This window comes from Cetorhinus maximus, chromosome 11 (assembly GCF_964194155.1).
Source record: "Cetorhinus maximus chromosome 11, sCetMax3.hap1.1, whole genome shotgun sequence".
Lineage (NCBI taxonomy): Eukaryota > Metazoa > Chordata > Chondrichthyes > Lamniformes > Cetorhinidae > Cetorhinus > Cetorhinus maximus.
The window spans coordinates 63,159,476-63,176,142 of NC_135889.1; the positions used below are offsets into that span (position 1 = coordinate 63,159,476).

General features: G+C 39.2%; 1 protein-coding gene across 1 annotated transcript in view; it reads left to right on the forward strand.

Moving 5' to 3' along the window:
- The window catches only part of slc25a12 (solute carrier family 25 member 12), a 128,471-nt gene that overhangs the window by 71,536 nt on the left and 40,268 nt on the right, over positions 1-16,667 (forward strand). The window contains exons 11-13 of the mRNA XM_078552103.1: positions 3,988-4,146; positions 7,770-7,822; positions 13,912-13,992. Coding sequence (XP_078408229.1) covers positions 3,988-4,146; positions 7,770-7,822; positions 13,912-13,992 — 293 coding nt within the window. The remainder of the gene's footprint in view (positions 1-3,987; positions 4,147-7,769; positions 7,823-13,911; positions 13,993-16,667) is intronic.

Sequence of the window (16,667 nt, forward strand, 5' to 3'; positions counted from 1 at the left end):
TGAATGCTAGAAATCTAAAATAAAACAGAAAAGGCTGGAAACACTCAGCAAGTCTGGTAGCATCCGTGGAGAGGGAAACAGAGTTTCAGATATGTGACCTTTCATCAGAATTGAGAAAGATTAGAATTGTAATAGGTTTTGAGCAAACGAAAGAGAGAAGGATGGAAAGAAGGAAAAAAAGGGCAGGTCTGTGTTAGGGTAGAAGGCAGGACAGATTAAATGACAAAAGGTTTCATGTTACAAAGCCAAAGGGAGTGGTAATGGGAAAAGTAAAGAAGCAAAAAGGTATGACTAGAGGAGGTGTGAATGACAGGATAGCAAAGTAAAGTGATAAAGAAACAAAAGCAAAAACTGATCCAGCAAAAAAAAAACGAAACATTGGGGGTAGAGGTTATGATCTAAAATTGTTGAACTCACTCATTGTTGAGTCCACATGGCTGTAAAGTCATAATCAAAAGATGAATGCTATTCTTCATTGGGATGTTGTAGCGGGCCAAGGACAGAATGGTCAGAGTGGAGCAAGATAGAGAATTGAAATGACAAGCAATGGGAGGCTCAGGATTATGCTTGTAGACTGAATGGAGGCATTCCATAAAGTAGTCACCCAGTCTGTGTTTAGTCTCCCCAGTGTAGAAGAGATTACATTGTGAGTGACGAATATAGTATGCTAAATTTAAAGAAGTACAAGTAAATCTTTGTTCTACTAGGAAGGAGTGTTTGGGGCCTTGGACGGTGAGAAACAAAGAGGTAAGGGACAGCTGCTGCATCTTCTGTGCTTGCATGGAAAGATGCTGTAGGAGGGGTGGGAGGGGGCGTTGGAGATGACTGAGGAGTTTACTAGGTGTCCTGGAGGGAATGATCCCTTTGGAATCCTGAAAGGGGAGGAAAGGCGTAGATGTGTTTGGTGGCCTCACCTCGGAGATCGTGGATACGTTGAATATGGTGGATATTGGGTTGGGAGGTGAGGATGAGGGGAGATCTATCATGGTTCTAGGGGGGACAGGAAGGAATGATAGCAGAAGTCAATGAAATAGAATTTGTCCTGCCCAACAACAACTGCCCTTTTACCTCAATCCTTCTCACCGGCCTAGGCCCCAAACACCGCTTTCAATCAAGTTAGTCAGATACAACCTTCCCTTAACAAATCCATGCTGACTGTCCTTGATTAATCCTTTCTACTTGAAATTCCCTAATATTCCCTTTTGTTTCTGCACGTCTCAGCAATTTGTCTGCATATTTGTTTTTCTATCTCCCTCTGACTCTTCCCCACAAGTGGAAATGTTCCACCTGTGTCAACATTATCAAAAGTTCTCAATTTTGAAGAACCTCTATGAGGTCACCCCTCAGTCTTCTCTTTTCAATAGAAAAGAGACCCAGTGTGTTTATCCTCTTCCTGCATTTCTCATAGCATTCTTGTAAATATTTTTTGCACCATGTCTAGTTCCTCCAGATCTTTTTTATTTCATGGTGACCAGAAGCGTACTCCATGCTCGAGGTGTGGTCTAAGGTTCGATATGTGTTTAGCAGAGCTCCTTTACTTTTCAATTCTGTCCCTCCGGAAATAAAGCCTCATGTTGGGGTTGCCATTTTTATGGCCCTGTTAACCTCTTTTGCTACTCCTGGTGATTTTTGTATTTATACTCACATCCCTTTGCTCCTCTGCCCCATTTAAATTCTTATTTTCTAAATAGTATGCAACATCTTTTTTTACCAAAATATGATGCCTCACCTTTATCTATGTTGCAGGTTCTTCAAAACAAAGGGTAGGAAGTAAGGAAAGATTCTCAGAATGGCAGAAAGAAGGAAGTGCTGTCCTTCAGGGATCCGTGCTGTTGTTTATCATATAAATGTTTGAGCTGGGAAATTGGAGATATGATAAGTTTTGTGGATGGTACTAAATTAATGATGTAGACGATTGTACCAAAATGCAGGAAAACTTAAATTTATACAGCGAATGGATAAATGGCAAATTAAGTTTTAATACAGCAAAGAGTGCAGTAGTTCATTTTGTTAGCAGAAGTAAGGTGACCATTTATTCCTTGGAGGAGAGAAACTAAAAGGGGCAAAGGAGATAAGTGATCTGGAAATACAAACACACAAATTGCTAAAAGTAGCAATAGACATTGGTTAGGCATTTAAAAGTGCAAATAAAGTACTGGGGTTCATTCCTAGGGGAATAGAATACAAATCTGGGAAATAACGTTAAATTTATGTAAAACCTTGGTTAGACCAATGTTGGAGTACTGTGCATGGTACAAAAATACTATAAAAATAATATTGAAGCACTGGAGAAAATATTTACGAAGACATTTTCAGAATTGAGATCATGGAACTCTTGGGAAAGATTGAATGAGTTGGCTCTCTTTTCTCCAGGAAAAAAAAGTAAAATAAGAGGAGGCCAGATAGGGCTCTTCAAAATCCTGAAGGGTAGACATGTGGCACAAATTTCTCTTGTGGATGAGTCCAGAATCAAAGGGACATAAATATAAAATAACCATTAACAGAGCAAATAAAGAATTTATAAATAATTTATTCACACTGGGTGGTGAGAATGTGGACCTCACTGCTTCATTAAATGAACACTGATACATTTAATGGCAGGCTTATTGTTTAAGTGATGGAGAAGGAACAGAAAGATATGGGGGCAAGGTGGAATGAGGTAATTCATGTGGGAAATGGCTCATGAAGAATAATACTGTCATGGATCCATTAATTCAATTGACCTATTTCTGTGCAGTAAATTCTATGCATGTTCTCCTCACTGGCCTTCCTTCCTCCACACTTCACAAATTCCAGTCAACCCAGAGCATTACAACTCAACGCTTCTCTTTTGCAAAGTTCTGTAGTCCTAGTTCTCTAGCATTTTTCAAGCTTCCTGCTCCCATTTCCCTACACACAGCTCCATGGGCCCCTCTGCTCTGATTTTTAGTTTGACAAATGATTTCTGAATAAAATTAATGTGTTTTATGTCCTCAATGTACAATTTAAAAAAGGTTTAGATAATCGTGGTATTAAAATTAGTTATTGGAAGGAAAGTGTTTATTGTGCATGCTAGGATTTTTAAAAGAAATATATGTTCCTCAAGGCCCATGGAAGTATTACACCTGTTTAGAGATGTCATTTCTAATTTTGGCAACATTGCTGGTGATCCTCCCTAACGTTTAGTGGTGTAGTTTCATTAATTCCAGTAAAGTACTCAGTCATTATTGTTAACTATTTCCTTTCAATTTACTAAGGTTCTATTTTCATGAACAGATATAGTCTGCACCATTTACAGTGGCGAGTTGATGTTAACACAATTTGTTTGCTATAAGCATTGGACAGTTAAACTATCATTGCCCCAGATGTCCTGCAGGGAATTCGGAGTGTAACATTAAAATTTACAAGTAAATCCAAGTGTGTTAAAGATAGCAGCATATGACAAAATGAGATAAACTACCCAAAATATTTGCGCCTCCACCTTATTAAGTAGTAATCAAAAGTGTCGTGTTTCAAAGGCGATGGCAGTAATTCAGGAACTTTGAAATCAGCCAGCCCACAGTTCATATAATGCAAATGGAACTGCTGTTCGCCTTGCAGCACTGATGGTATCAGCCTCTTATCATGATTTGGGAATGAGTAAATTTCAAATGACAAGGAAATTTGAAATGGCAAGGCAACCTTTCTTGACAGTTACTTTATTCCTTTAAACAGTAGTACAGAACAGTTAGTAATTAAAGTAATCGCAGTTTAGCGAGGTGTGATAAGCTTATTGAATTGCTTGGAATAGCCAGTGTGCTAAATGCATTGTAAGAAGCACCTTTGTAATTGATTTCTCTGGTGTTGAAAATGGTAATGGAAAGTGCCTCATATAGACAGTTGCTAGCCTTAAGCATGGGCTTTGTAACTGGTGGAGACTGTATTTAAATATTAGCAACTAATGTGATTATTCCAAAAGGTTTCAACAATGTTACTTTAACTTAATTTGACCATTGTCTTTTTATGCAGCGGTGGGAGCTACTGCAGTTTATCCTATTGATTTGGTGAAAACAAGGATGCAGAACCAGCGGTCTACGGGGTCCTTCATTGGAGAACTGATGTACAAAAATAGTTTTGACTGTTTCCAGAAAGTTGTACGGTACGAAGGCATTTTTGGCCTTTATAGAGGTAGGTTTTTAGTAGAATTATGCAATCATTAGATTTATTAAGGGACTGTGGTGATTGTGTTTTATTCCTTAGCTGCGATGGGAAGATTATCCGATTCCAAACTCCGACTAATGACAATCATGTGCCAGGTGATTTTAGTTCTGTGTCTGTACTTCCAGTAAAATATGCACTGGTACAGTAACAAGACTGGCACTTGTTCTATTGGTGTAGATGAGATGGTGAATTCAGTGATGTATGGTATTCTGCATTTGAGCGGGTTAGGGCGGCAAAATCTATATTTTATTTGAGAATAAATGTTCTTTTGTTCCATTATAGGTGCTGCCAATATATCACTTTTGTCAGTGCACGGAACTATTGGGAACATACCTTTCTTTCCTTCTTCCTCTTCTTTGTCTCCCCACCTCCCCTCTTACACCCCTCCCCCACTTCTGAAGTAAAATTTAAAAGGTATCCTGTTCATGCCTTCCCTCACTACTTTTCTAACTAGAGTTTTCAGATCTAGTGGTTCAAATTGTTTTCTGCTGGGCAAAGTAAGTTTATGAAACCCAGATGAAAGTATGCAGCTTCTACTCCTAGCAATACATATTAAATGTTGCTCTGTGCTTTTGACGGCATGTTTCCAAACATTGTAAATGTTTAACGTTTGAATTTGAAGAAATCAGCCAAAGTAGTTTCTTGGTACTTTTCATTCTGACTATAAAAAAAATTCTAGCTTATGCTGGTGAGAAAGTGTAACAAAAGATAAATGCCAACATTTGTCAGCAGTAGCAATACCATTTTTGTTTAAACAAAAAGAAAAATATGGGCTTTCAATCAGGATTTCCTCAAAATTTGGTTGGCCAGCATATATCTTATCAAGTTGCATGATCTACTCATTAGGAGAAAAACAGATCAAGAGAATGGAAAATTAGGAAGAATGTCCACCCTTAGTGCTAAGCAAAATTCTGTTTTTGTGAAAAGTACTTCTTCTAAAAAAAATGAAAACCAGGTTCCTAATTAAGATAAGGGAAGGAGAGGCTGCCATCTGCTGATGAATTATCCCAGAAAATGTACTATTGTTAGTGTTGCTGTTCTCTAAGCATGCTCCACTTAATGAGAACCTTTGACTGGCAGTACCAGGTATGCTTGACTGCTTTGGCTGAGTACCAGCAAAAGTCACTCAACAGTCTTTTCAGAAGCAGATCAGGTTCACTGGCAGACAGTAAAACATCTGAAAAAGACTCAAACCTTTGAAAAAGAAACAGACTTGATGCACACAGAGGAAAAGAAGCAATTCAAGAAGTCCGACTAAGAAGTTAAAATTCCTTGATTTAACACAATTAGTTTGTATATGTGCCCAGGTTAAGGTCAGTTGTAGAGTAGGTCTCTGTTTTGAGTAAAGAAGTTAATTTATTCAGCACTATTTTTGCATCTTGCTTAGATCTTCCTTGTCCCTTTCTTAGCCTCTTAATATACACATCTGTCGTGCACCTTGATACATTTTTCTGCATTTGGGATACTATATAATTGCAAGTTATTGTTGAACTGTGAACTAGTTTTGGAATATTAAACAAACTACCACATGAATGGAGGGGTAGCCCATCACATAATCGCCATACCATTTGTCAATATTTATTGTCTTGTATTTTTGTTTTTGTGTATCTAAGATTTTCCTGAAAGGAAAGTCTACATGGAGTACATTTTACCCAAATTATAGTCCCATTTTATAGAAGAAAATGATAAATTTACTTGGTGTCTATGCTTTGGTTTCATATAGATGTAGTTTAATAAAGTAATATAACTAGCCATACTTTGAACCTGTTACATGCCAAGGGACCTATAGTTAGTGCTTAAGTTGGTGCTTCATGAAGGTAGGTACCCATCCTGTAGAAGGATTGTCAGTCACTAGGAGATTAGTGCAAGAGCTTACAGTTACATGTCCTTCATTTTTTTTGTAGCCATCATTTTAAGGTGATAGCTACGTTGTCTTCACATCGAGGGACAAAGTAGAGTGTCTTAGGAGAGGGACTGTCTTGTCAGTGAGAGGGTTTGGTTGTAAATATGCTATTAAGAGGCAACCAATATGAATATCGCAAATTTAACTGCTTCATTCAATCCCAGGAACTGCATGTACATGAATCATTCTGCACTCTGAACAGGGTGGGGGCTGCACTGGGCTTGGGCTAAAATAGTCTTTAAAGTGGATGGCCACTCAAATTGTGTTCACAGTCATCCATAACTGATTGCTCATGAATAAAAAGATGCAAGCATAGGAGACGATTTTCATTTAAAGCATATACCAGCAGGTAGACAGAGCAATCAGATTGCCTATCAAGCAAGGCCTGATGGAATTTGGTTATTGGCACTCATTTTAATTAAAATGGGTGAACTGTCAGTACTAAATATTGACAGGCTGCTCACTGATCACAGGTGTGGAATGGAACAACTGGAGGATCCTCCACAGCACTAAATCGGAGCACTCATAGGCCAACAAAAATAGTCTTTAAAAAAAAAAATGTAAAGTGGCCTTCCAGTATTACCCTCATGGACTGCTGGTTTGATTGCAGGGAGTTCTGCCTGTATCCTAATTGAAATCCCTCCCAGCTACGCCACCAAATCAGATTAACTGGTTATTTATCATTTGCAGTTTGTGGGACTTGTTGTATGTAGATTGGCTGACACATTTGCCTATCTTTCAAAAGTAATTTGTTGGTTACAAAACACCTTGGGACATGCTGCAAGGCACAATTAAAAAGCAAGTGCATTTGTTTGTTTTTGCTTCATTTCATTCATTCTTTGATATAAATTAATGAAATAATTTTCGCTGATTATGTTAGATTTGGATAACTTTCATGGTGTTTTCTCCGGTTTGGTTTGACGTATTTAACTAATAAAATTCTCATCTGAAAAGGCCCTTGATAGTACATACCTCAAATGGGCAGTCTACATGTCTCAACATTGAGTGTCAGCAGACTATTCAACTGCAGCAGGGCACCACAGCCAAATGTAATCCTGTCCTCAGCCTTTGCACACTCTAGGGCATGTACTGGTTAGTAGTGAAAAACAGGAACATAAAGAGGAGGGATCTTGGGCATCTCAAGCCTGCTCCACTATTTAATCATGACTGAACTTTCATCTCAACTCCTCTTTCCCACTCTTTCCTTTACCCCTTTGTGCATATGTATGCAAAAACTTAAGGCAACTTAATTGCAGGTTATCCAGTTAGAAAAATGTCCGGCTGAAATGGGTGTCAGACCAGCAGGTATGAGAAGTGAAATTTTACTGTCTGGCAGGCTCAGTACAGTTAATTGAATTAATTCAAATGCATATTAGGTCAGATTTTCAATAATAGAACCTTATATATATATATACAACTTACCTAATAGCAAGAAAAAAATTGCCGAGAATTTTTGTCTTGTAATTACATGAGCTATATAATGATAACCGTTATTAACCTAGATTAAGTCCTTTGTGAATACTGAAATATGAGTTAATTGAATTTCATTAACAAACACCAATTAAGTTTCTTCACAAATCTGATGATTTTGTTGTAACGTTTTCATGTAGATAATATTCCAGTGACAAATTTATATTCATATTTCATTATTGCTAATGGTATTGATATTACCCTTCTAAACACTTAGGTCTTTTGCCACAATTGTTGGGCGTTGCTCCAGAAAAGGCCATTAAACTTACTGTAAGTCTTCATTCTATTCTTAATTCTTTGTTCTGATTTTGTTTATTTACTGTTTGAATCTAACTACAATAATCAGAAGTTTTCAATTTTATTTTTAGATTCTCAAAGGCATAACTGCTGTTTAATGGAATTATTATGTGTGTACTAGATGTATATAGATGTACCCTGTACTTGATTCGAAACAATTCAGTGTTAATAGTATTTACATTTGACTCCTAGAAAGCAGTTAATTAACGTTTACTTTGTGCTATAGGTCTGATATTGGTCCTTTTTTTGCTCTTAAGTTCTGAAAATTACTATTTAAGTGTACCACATAAGACACCCAGTGAATAAAATAGTTAATTGTGCATATCCAAGGCAGTACACGCCAAACTAAACATCTTCCCTTCCTCCTCCACTTGGATGCATCTATTTTATTTATATTGATCCTGCAAGGAGATGACCTGTGACTTGAATTTTTGTAGCATTTCTTAACTTGTAGGGTAAGTTTGCCCTTGTTCTATAGATGAGTATTGATTCCATATTTTTTAAATGCTCATTTCTTTTCCTGGTTTTCGCATTTCCCTCAACTGCAGAAAATATTTCCCTGCCAAAAGGTACCACAATATTGCAATGCTTGAATTTTTTTGAGGATCTAGGGATGTTATAAAAAAGAGGCTTCCTTCTCCAAGAATTAGAGATTAATTTGGTTGGTTTCAGATAGGCTGCCTCTTATATTTCCATTTTCATGATTTTTGTCCTGTTCCCTAGATCATCCTGACATTGATTGCATTTTTCCCTCCCCGCTCCTCCCCTTTCCTTCCTCCCCTCCACCATCCGTTCAGATTCTTAACTTCCTGTCCTGCTTGCAGCTTAACTACAGCTGCAACAATAGCACAGCTGTCGATTTATAACAGTTCACTTACCAGGCCATTATTTTGAGGAGCACAGCCCACTGAATTCTAACTATTTTTCGATGTTTTTGATTGCTCATTAGCTCAAATGCAAATATATCTGCTGAAGCCAAAGCAAGATCTAGCACACTTACCATTAACAGCTTTTGAATAACTTTAGAAATAGTTTCCTGCTAAGAGGTTGGTTTACTTTACTGAACAGCACAATGTCCAGAGGCCAATAATTTCTCTACAAAGCTACCTACAAATCTTCCAAAATTGCAATGTGTAATCTTCAGTCCTCTCTTCACCACAACATTTCTGCAGCTACAAATCTGCTCACCACATACTCAGCTGTATCTTTGATACCCTTGTTCACATTAATACTGTTAACCTCTCTCGTCATGACCATTCCCCTGATACAGCCCTCATCTCCCCTCCCTTAAGTCCAAGGGACGCAGACTTGAAAGCATATGGCAGCCTGGTCATTCACTGCCAGATCTAGCTGGACCACATAAAGCACTATTAGGTCCTGCTCTTGTCTGCAAAAACTCCTTACAATTCCAGGATGATCCTGGAATGCAAAGGTATCCTCAGCTTTTCTGTATTGCAAATCTTTGTTTAAACCCCCATCCCCTGTCTGTTCCACCCTCATCTCCAAGAATAAGTGCGAGGAGCTCATGAATTTTGTTGTGGATAAGATTGAGACCTTCCGATCTTCCACTAGCCTGCCAAGCCAAACTTCCTCCAAGGGTCCTTCCTGCCCTAACCTTGAACTGGTACTTTTCTCTAGTATTTTTCCCATCTCCCCATATGCCCTCTGTGAGCTCCTATTGTCTGTGACAACCAATTACTCATTCCTACTAAACTACCCAGTTTCCCTTCCTGGCTTCCATGTTCATTGATATAGTTAATGGTTCTCTTCAAGTATTGACCCCTCTCCTTCAAACCTGCCGTCATCATCCCTCTCGTCAAAACAACAACACGGATCCACTGGTTGGAAACTACTGCACCATCTCCAACCTTCTTGCCTCTCCAAAGTCCTAAAATGTTACCACCTCCCAAATTTGTACCCATCCTTCTCAGAATCTATCCAATCAGGTTTCTGCCCCTGCCACAGTACTGAAGAAAATCTACATGACTGTGACAAAGGCAAACTATCCCCACTCATCCTTCTAGACATGCCTGGAACCTTTGACACAGTTTATCCTCCTCCAACACCTCTTCACTGTCATCTAGCTGGGAAGGGCTGTACTCACATTCTTATCTGTCTAATTGTAGCCAGAGAGTCACTTGCAATAGATTCTCTTCCCACTTCTGCACTTTTAACCCCTGGTGTCTCCCAAGAATCTATCTTTAGCCCCCTCCTTTTTCTCATCTACATGCTGTCCTTGGTGACATTATCCAGATTCCACATGTACACTGACGACACCCAGCTCTATCTCACCACAACTCTCTCAACCCCGCCATTGTCTGCTTGTCCAGTATCCAGTGCTGGATAAGCATAAATTTCATCCAATTAAATCTTGGGAAGACTGATTCCATCGCCTTCAGTCCCTGCCACATACTGTACTTCCTAGCCACCATTTCCATTATTCTCCCTAGCACCACTGTGTCTGAACCAGATTGTTTGTAACCTTTGTGTCATATTTTACCCCAACATGATCTTCCAACTACATTACCACGGCATTGATGGAAGAGGCCGTCGACAGTACTATCATGCGGCACTTGCCAGAAACAACCTGCTCACAGACTCTCTGGGTTCCGCTATGCCCACTCAACGCCTGACCTCATTACAGCCTTAGTTCAAACAAGAGGTGCGGTGAGAGTGACTGCCCTTGACATCAAGGCCACATTTGATGGAGTGTGGCACCAAGGACCCCCAGCAAAACTGGAGTCAATGGGAATCAGGGGGAAAACTCCACTGGTTGGAGTCATACCTAGCTCAAAAGAAGATGGTAGTGGTTATTGGAGGTCAATCATCTCAGTCCCAAGACATCACTGCAGGAGTTCCTCAGGACCAACCATCTTCAGCTGTTTCATCAATGACCTTCCTTTCATCATAAGGTCAGAAGTGGGGATGTTCGTTGATGATTGCACAATGTTCAGCACCATTCGCGACTCCTCAAATACTGAAGCAATCTGTGCCCATATGCAGCAAGACCTGGACAACATTCAGGCTTAGGCTGATAAGTGACAAGTAACATGCGTGCCAAACAAGTGCCAGGCAATGACCATCTCCAACAAGAGGGAATTCAACCATTTCTTGACATTCAATGGCATTACCACCGCTGAATCACCCTCTATCAACATCCTGGGGGGTTACCATTGACCAGGAACTGAACTGGAACAGAAATCAACAACCACCAGAGCGCAGCTGCTCAAAAGATATACAAGTTTACAAAATACTAGTAACATTTTATGATGGAGGTGGAAGGATATCTCCAATTTTTTTTCTTGGAAACGAGATGTTGGTGCTGGTATCTTAAACAGAACCTTTCAGCAAAGAAAGGGGAGGTCGTGGCATAGTGGTATAATCTGTGACTGCAAGAACTGTTCAGAGATTGGGAATTTTGCAGAGAGTAACTCACCTCCCGACTCCTCAAAGCCTGTCCACCATCTACAAGGCACAAGTCAGGAGTGTGGTGGAGTATTCTCCACTTGCCTGGATGAGTGCAGCTCCATCAACACTCAAGAAACTTGACACCATCCAGGACAAAGCAGCCTGTTTGATTGGCACTCCATCCACCACCTCCAACATCCATTCCCTCCACCACTGACGCACAGTGGCAGCAGTGTGTACTATCTACAAGATACACTGCAGCAACTTAACAAGACTCCTTTGACAGCACCTTCCAAACTGGTGATCTCTACCAACTAGAAAGACAAGGGTAGCAGATGCTTGGGAACACCACCACCTATAAGTTCCTCCCCAAGCCACACACTATCCTGACTTGGAACTATATCACCGTTCCTTCATTGTGGCTGGGTCAAATTGCTGGAACTCCCTCCCTAACAACACCTACACCATGTGGACTGCAGCGGTTCAAGAAGTAGGCTCACCACCACGACCTCTAGGGAAATTAGCGATGGGCAGTAAAAATGCTGGCTTAGCCAGCAACACCCACGTACCATGAAAGAATAAAGAATTAAAAAAATTATAACTATGCAATTTTTCCTTTTTTTAAATTCGTTCATGGGATGTGGACGTCACTGGCTAGGCCAGCATTTATTGCCCATCCCTAATTGCCCTTGTTCAGTGTCCTTGCTGTGGGTCTGGAGTCACATGTAGGAACTGGATATGTGTTATTTTCCTTGTTAACAAGTTTTACTACCTCCTACGTCTGTATGGCAGATGTTTCATTTAGAAAAAATTGGATTCGGTACCCTTCATCTCATCGAAATTTATGCTTATCCAGCACTGGATACTGGACAAGCAGACAATGGTGGGGTTGAGAGAGTTGTGGTGAGATAGAGCTGGGTGTCGTCAGTGTACATGTGGAATCTGGGAAGACTGATTCCATCACCTTCAGTCCCTGCCACATACTGTACTTCCTAGCTACCATTTCCATTATTCTCCCTAGCACCACTGTGCCTGAACCAGATTGTTTGTAACATTCATCACCACTTTTGAACTTGCCATCTCATGTTCTCTCTGTTCCCATCATATTAATCACAGATGAGGTCACCTCTGATCACTTTTTTGTATCACTCTGCACCAACAATCCACTTCCATTACCAACTTCTGTATCTGCCCCTGGAATAAAAGCTACTGTAAATTGTAGCATATTAAGTTAGATTGGCGTATAAGCCAAACCCATTTTTCACACCCCGAAAATCAAGTTTATGCTTATACTCAGCGTATAAGTTGACCCCTGTTTTTGGAGCAATTTTCTAGGCTTCAAAAGTCGACTTATACGCCGACATCTTTGGTATCCTGCAATTTGCTTACAATTGCACTTTCAAAACTAAAACTCTAGTCTTTGGCCCTTGTTTGCCATAGCATTTCTGCAAATACTCATTTTACACAATCGCTTCCTCACCTCCACCTTTGATGCCCTAGTCCTGATAAAACCATTACTTTCCAGGATCAGCTGTGGCTTTGTTGGTAACAGCTAGCAACCTCTGAATCAGAAGACTTTGCATTCAAGTCCTACTCTAGGAGCACAAAAATCAAGCCTTGATACTCCAATGCATTACTCGAGGAGTGTTGTTTTTTGGAGATGCTGTCTTTCAGATGAAATACTAAACTGAGGCCTCGTCTGCCCTGTCACTATTTTGAAGAGCCACGAAGTTACCCCTGGTGTCTTGGACAATGTTTATCCCTCAATCGACATCGCAAGAAACAGGATATCTGGTCATTACCACATTGTTGTTCATGGGAAGTTGCTGTGCACAAATTGGCTGCCACGTTTCCTCCATTGCGATTGTGGCTAAACATCAAAAGCACTTCTGTGGAAAGAAACAGAGTTAATGTTTCAGGTCGATGACCTTTTAGAACAGTTCTGATGAAAGGTCATCGACCTGAAATGTTAACACTGTTTCTCTCCACAAATGCTGCCTGACCTGTTGAGTTTCTCCAGCGTTTTTTGTTCTTAATTAAGATTTCCAGCATCCACAGTATTTTGCTTTTGTATCAGAAGAGCTTCATTGATCACATAGTGTTTTGGCATCCTGTGATTACAAAAGGCACTATATAAATGCAAGTGTTTTTAATAATTTTAGACTTGCTATTTTCAGCTTTTTTTGCTGTTTGGAAAGAGAGCGCTCAAACTATTAATCTGTGAAAATAAACACTAGGGAAATAGGAACAACCTCATAGCTCCAGATTGGAATATACATTACATGAAGTAATGTGCCCTTCCTTTTGAGTTAATGGATGCAGTTAATCAATTAAAAAATTATCATTTTTTCCCACCCCATTGCAGCAAGGCTGAATCAGCTGGTGAAGTAGATATCAGACACTGCTACCTGGAGGGAAGGGAGGCCTATGGAAGATTTACTTTTGGCCATTTATGGCACCACCCAGTAACTGGTTTCAGGTCAGCCTGCCCAAAGAACTAGCAATAACTTGCCTGTACACCTACCCATCTACAATGGTTTTGGAAGCCTGATAAAAAGTGTAGAAGGGAAAGAAATCTTTTCAACCAAAAATACACCATGTCTTAAATGAGATATCAGTGATGTTTCATATCTTGTCCATTTTCTCTTTAACAGGTAAATGATTTTGTGAGAGACAAGTTCACTCAAAGGGATGGCTCCATTCCTGTTATTGCAGAAATCCTTGCTGGTGCTTGTGTAAGTATTGCATATAATTGTTTTATATCTCTTCAGCTTGTATCATGACACTTTGCAAATTAATACCTTGCACTGTTCAGTTCAATATTATTTATAGTGGGTTATAACTTTAAACCTGATAGATATACTTTAGTAATGTTTCTGGCTAAGGATTTATTTTTAAAAGCCCCGATGATATATCACTATATAAAAGCTGGCCGGAGTGTTGAGATGGTTACAGAAAATGTTTTGAGTCTGTCTTTCTGAGTTTATATTCTGCTAAATAAAATTCACCAGTTATATGGTACTGGTGGTAAGGATAAAAACTGCCTAAGCTCGTGAAGAAACTTAAGAGTAATTGGAGTTGTAACTTGTACAGATTTTACTTTTCAACAAACTAATTCAACTTGACTGATCCTGACATACCTAAGTTTTTACCTATTTGTACAAATCTAACATTCTTCCTTGTTTATTTATTTCTGCGGCTTGGAAATACTATCCCTTTTAAAAAATGTGCGTTCTGAACTGTTAGCTAATCATCTTGTTCTGCTGCCTATCAGTTCTTGATCTGGGCCATAGCCTGATTTTGTTTTCTTCTATTTTGGTAAGCAGATAGCTCTCCTGTCTCGTAAATGAGAAAAGTTTGCAACCTCTATTAGCTCTCTTAATAAAACTATTTCATCTTATCCCAAAAACTTTGGACAAGTATGTGGTTTGTTACATAACCATTTCGGAAGATGGGGGAGGGGGTTGGTAGGGGAATGAATGGTGCATTTCAAGCCAGGGGACTACAAATACTGCTTGAAACATGTTTTTTCGTTGAAGTATTTCTTTTCCAGTCTATGCAGGGGATAGTAACTGGAGACCCATGCAAATAAGATTTAGCTTTATTTGGCACACATGGAATAATTCTCAAACTATCCACTTCTTTGTTTAATCAGTGTACTACTTCTCTCAGGCAATCACACTGAAGTTATGCCCAACTTTACATTTCTTCTGTTGTTAAAGGAAATTCTGTTGAAATGCACAAGACATTAACCTTTAATGTGGATGTGATGAACGATTTTCATTAGTGTCTTGTTTAAGATCAATTCTTAAAGAATTACTAAACAGAGACTGGGTAGTGGAATGTTTTCTTGCTCTCAGGAGAGTTAAATCTAACGGGAAAGGTCACGGCTCTCTACTTTGAGTGCACTGACCACTACTTGGACTGATAAGTGGCAGATTCCTTCTGAGGCCATCTGCAAGGCTGCAAACTGGAGCATTAAGCATTATTGTCCTAACTTGAGAGCTAGTGACAGGCGATTTGGCATTGCTGTGGACTTTGGCATAACTGTATCTAACATGGCCTGAAGAAGTACTCTGGATTCCACTGATAGCTTTCCGTCCTGTTTCTGTTTGCTTCTATTTGGATCTCCTATTTGTATGCCTAGATTAGTGCTTGAGGAAGAATTTAAGATTACTTACTTTAGGATATAGTCTTCATAGTTCTTTGAAAGTCCAATCTCCATTGCAAAGCTTCCTCAAAACCTGTGTTTTTCTTATATGGTTTCAAATGACATGGAGCAACTTTGCTGTTTTCTTGTATTACATTTCAGTGCTTTTGTTGCTACTTTTAGGCTCAATGCTATCTGCTCCAGGCAAATAATTAAGAATGTATTGTAGAATCAGATCTTATACGGAGTAGAATGAGAAATGATCACGCTGACTGCAGAGCATATAGATTTCCTAAAGGAACAGTGTACTCATGCATTCTTTTCTTCCCTGTGAAATGATATGCTTGTGTTTATGGGGGAAAGATATCAAAAAAAGGTCAGACTATTCATGACCTGGATAATCAAAAAACTTGAAGCAAAAGCTGTTATTTCATTATGAATTCACACTGTGTTAAATTAAGTGAGAGTGATGTGGTACGCACTACCTGCCCACAAACCTTATTATATCAGCATTTACAATCTAAAATGCTTAGTAAATATTTATAATGGAATTTGTATGTTAAACACTTACAATGCAAATTCCTGTGTTAGCAGCTGTCATATTTGAGGTGCCGGCTTTTGTCTTCTAAATAGAATTGTGGCACATATTACCCAGTGCTACCTGTCATTTTCTGGCAGCTAACCTCTCTCCATCCTGGGCCTCCAGGTAAGTTTTGTAGTTACCTATTTTATTTGTTTCTCTGATCTGCCTCAAATTTATTAAAAAACATAAAATTTTTTAAGCTCTTTACCTGGAAATCTGAGCCAACATTGAAACTTCTCCCTTCTGTGTCTGAAATGCTGTTTCTCTGAATTCCACATGCCTCTACTTTATCTTAATGCACTCCTCTCTGCAAAAGGGTTAACCTCCTTTTAAAAATCAAAACATTGAAAAACATCTTGAAATGAAGCCCTCTGCCAATGTGCTTTGATTGTTTTAATTCCCATTGTCTCTATTAAATCTTTCTAAAACTCACACCACCAAACCTCCTTAAACTCACTCAGCCTTCAAATTCTCTCACCACCATTCATCCTACTCTCCCTTATTTATCAGAAACATCATCACTCCTCATTTCTCCTAGTGCCTTGCATTTAAGAATTCCAGCACTGCCTGTCAAATATTGTTGACTCCCACATCACTGTGATAGCCTACTATTCCTTGTTTCACTAATAATTTTAATATGGTCTTGGAAGGTTTATTTTTGTCCAGAGCACTTCTGT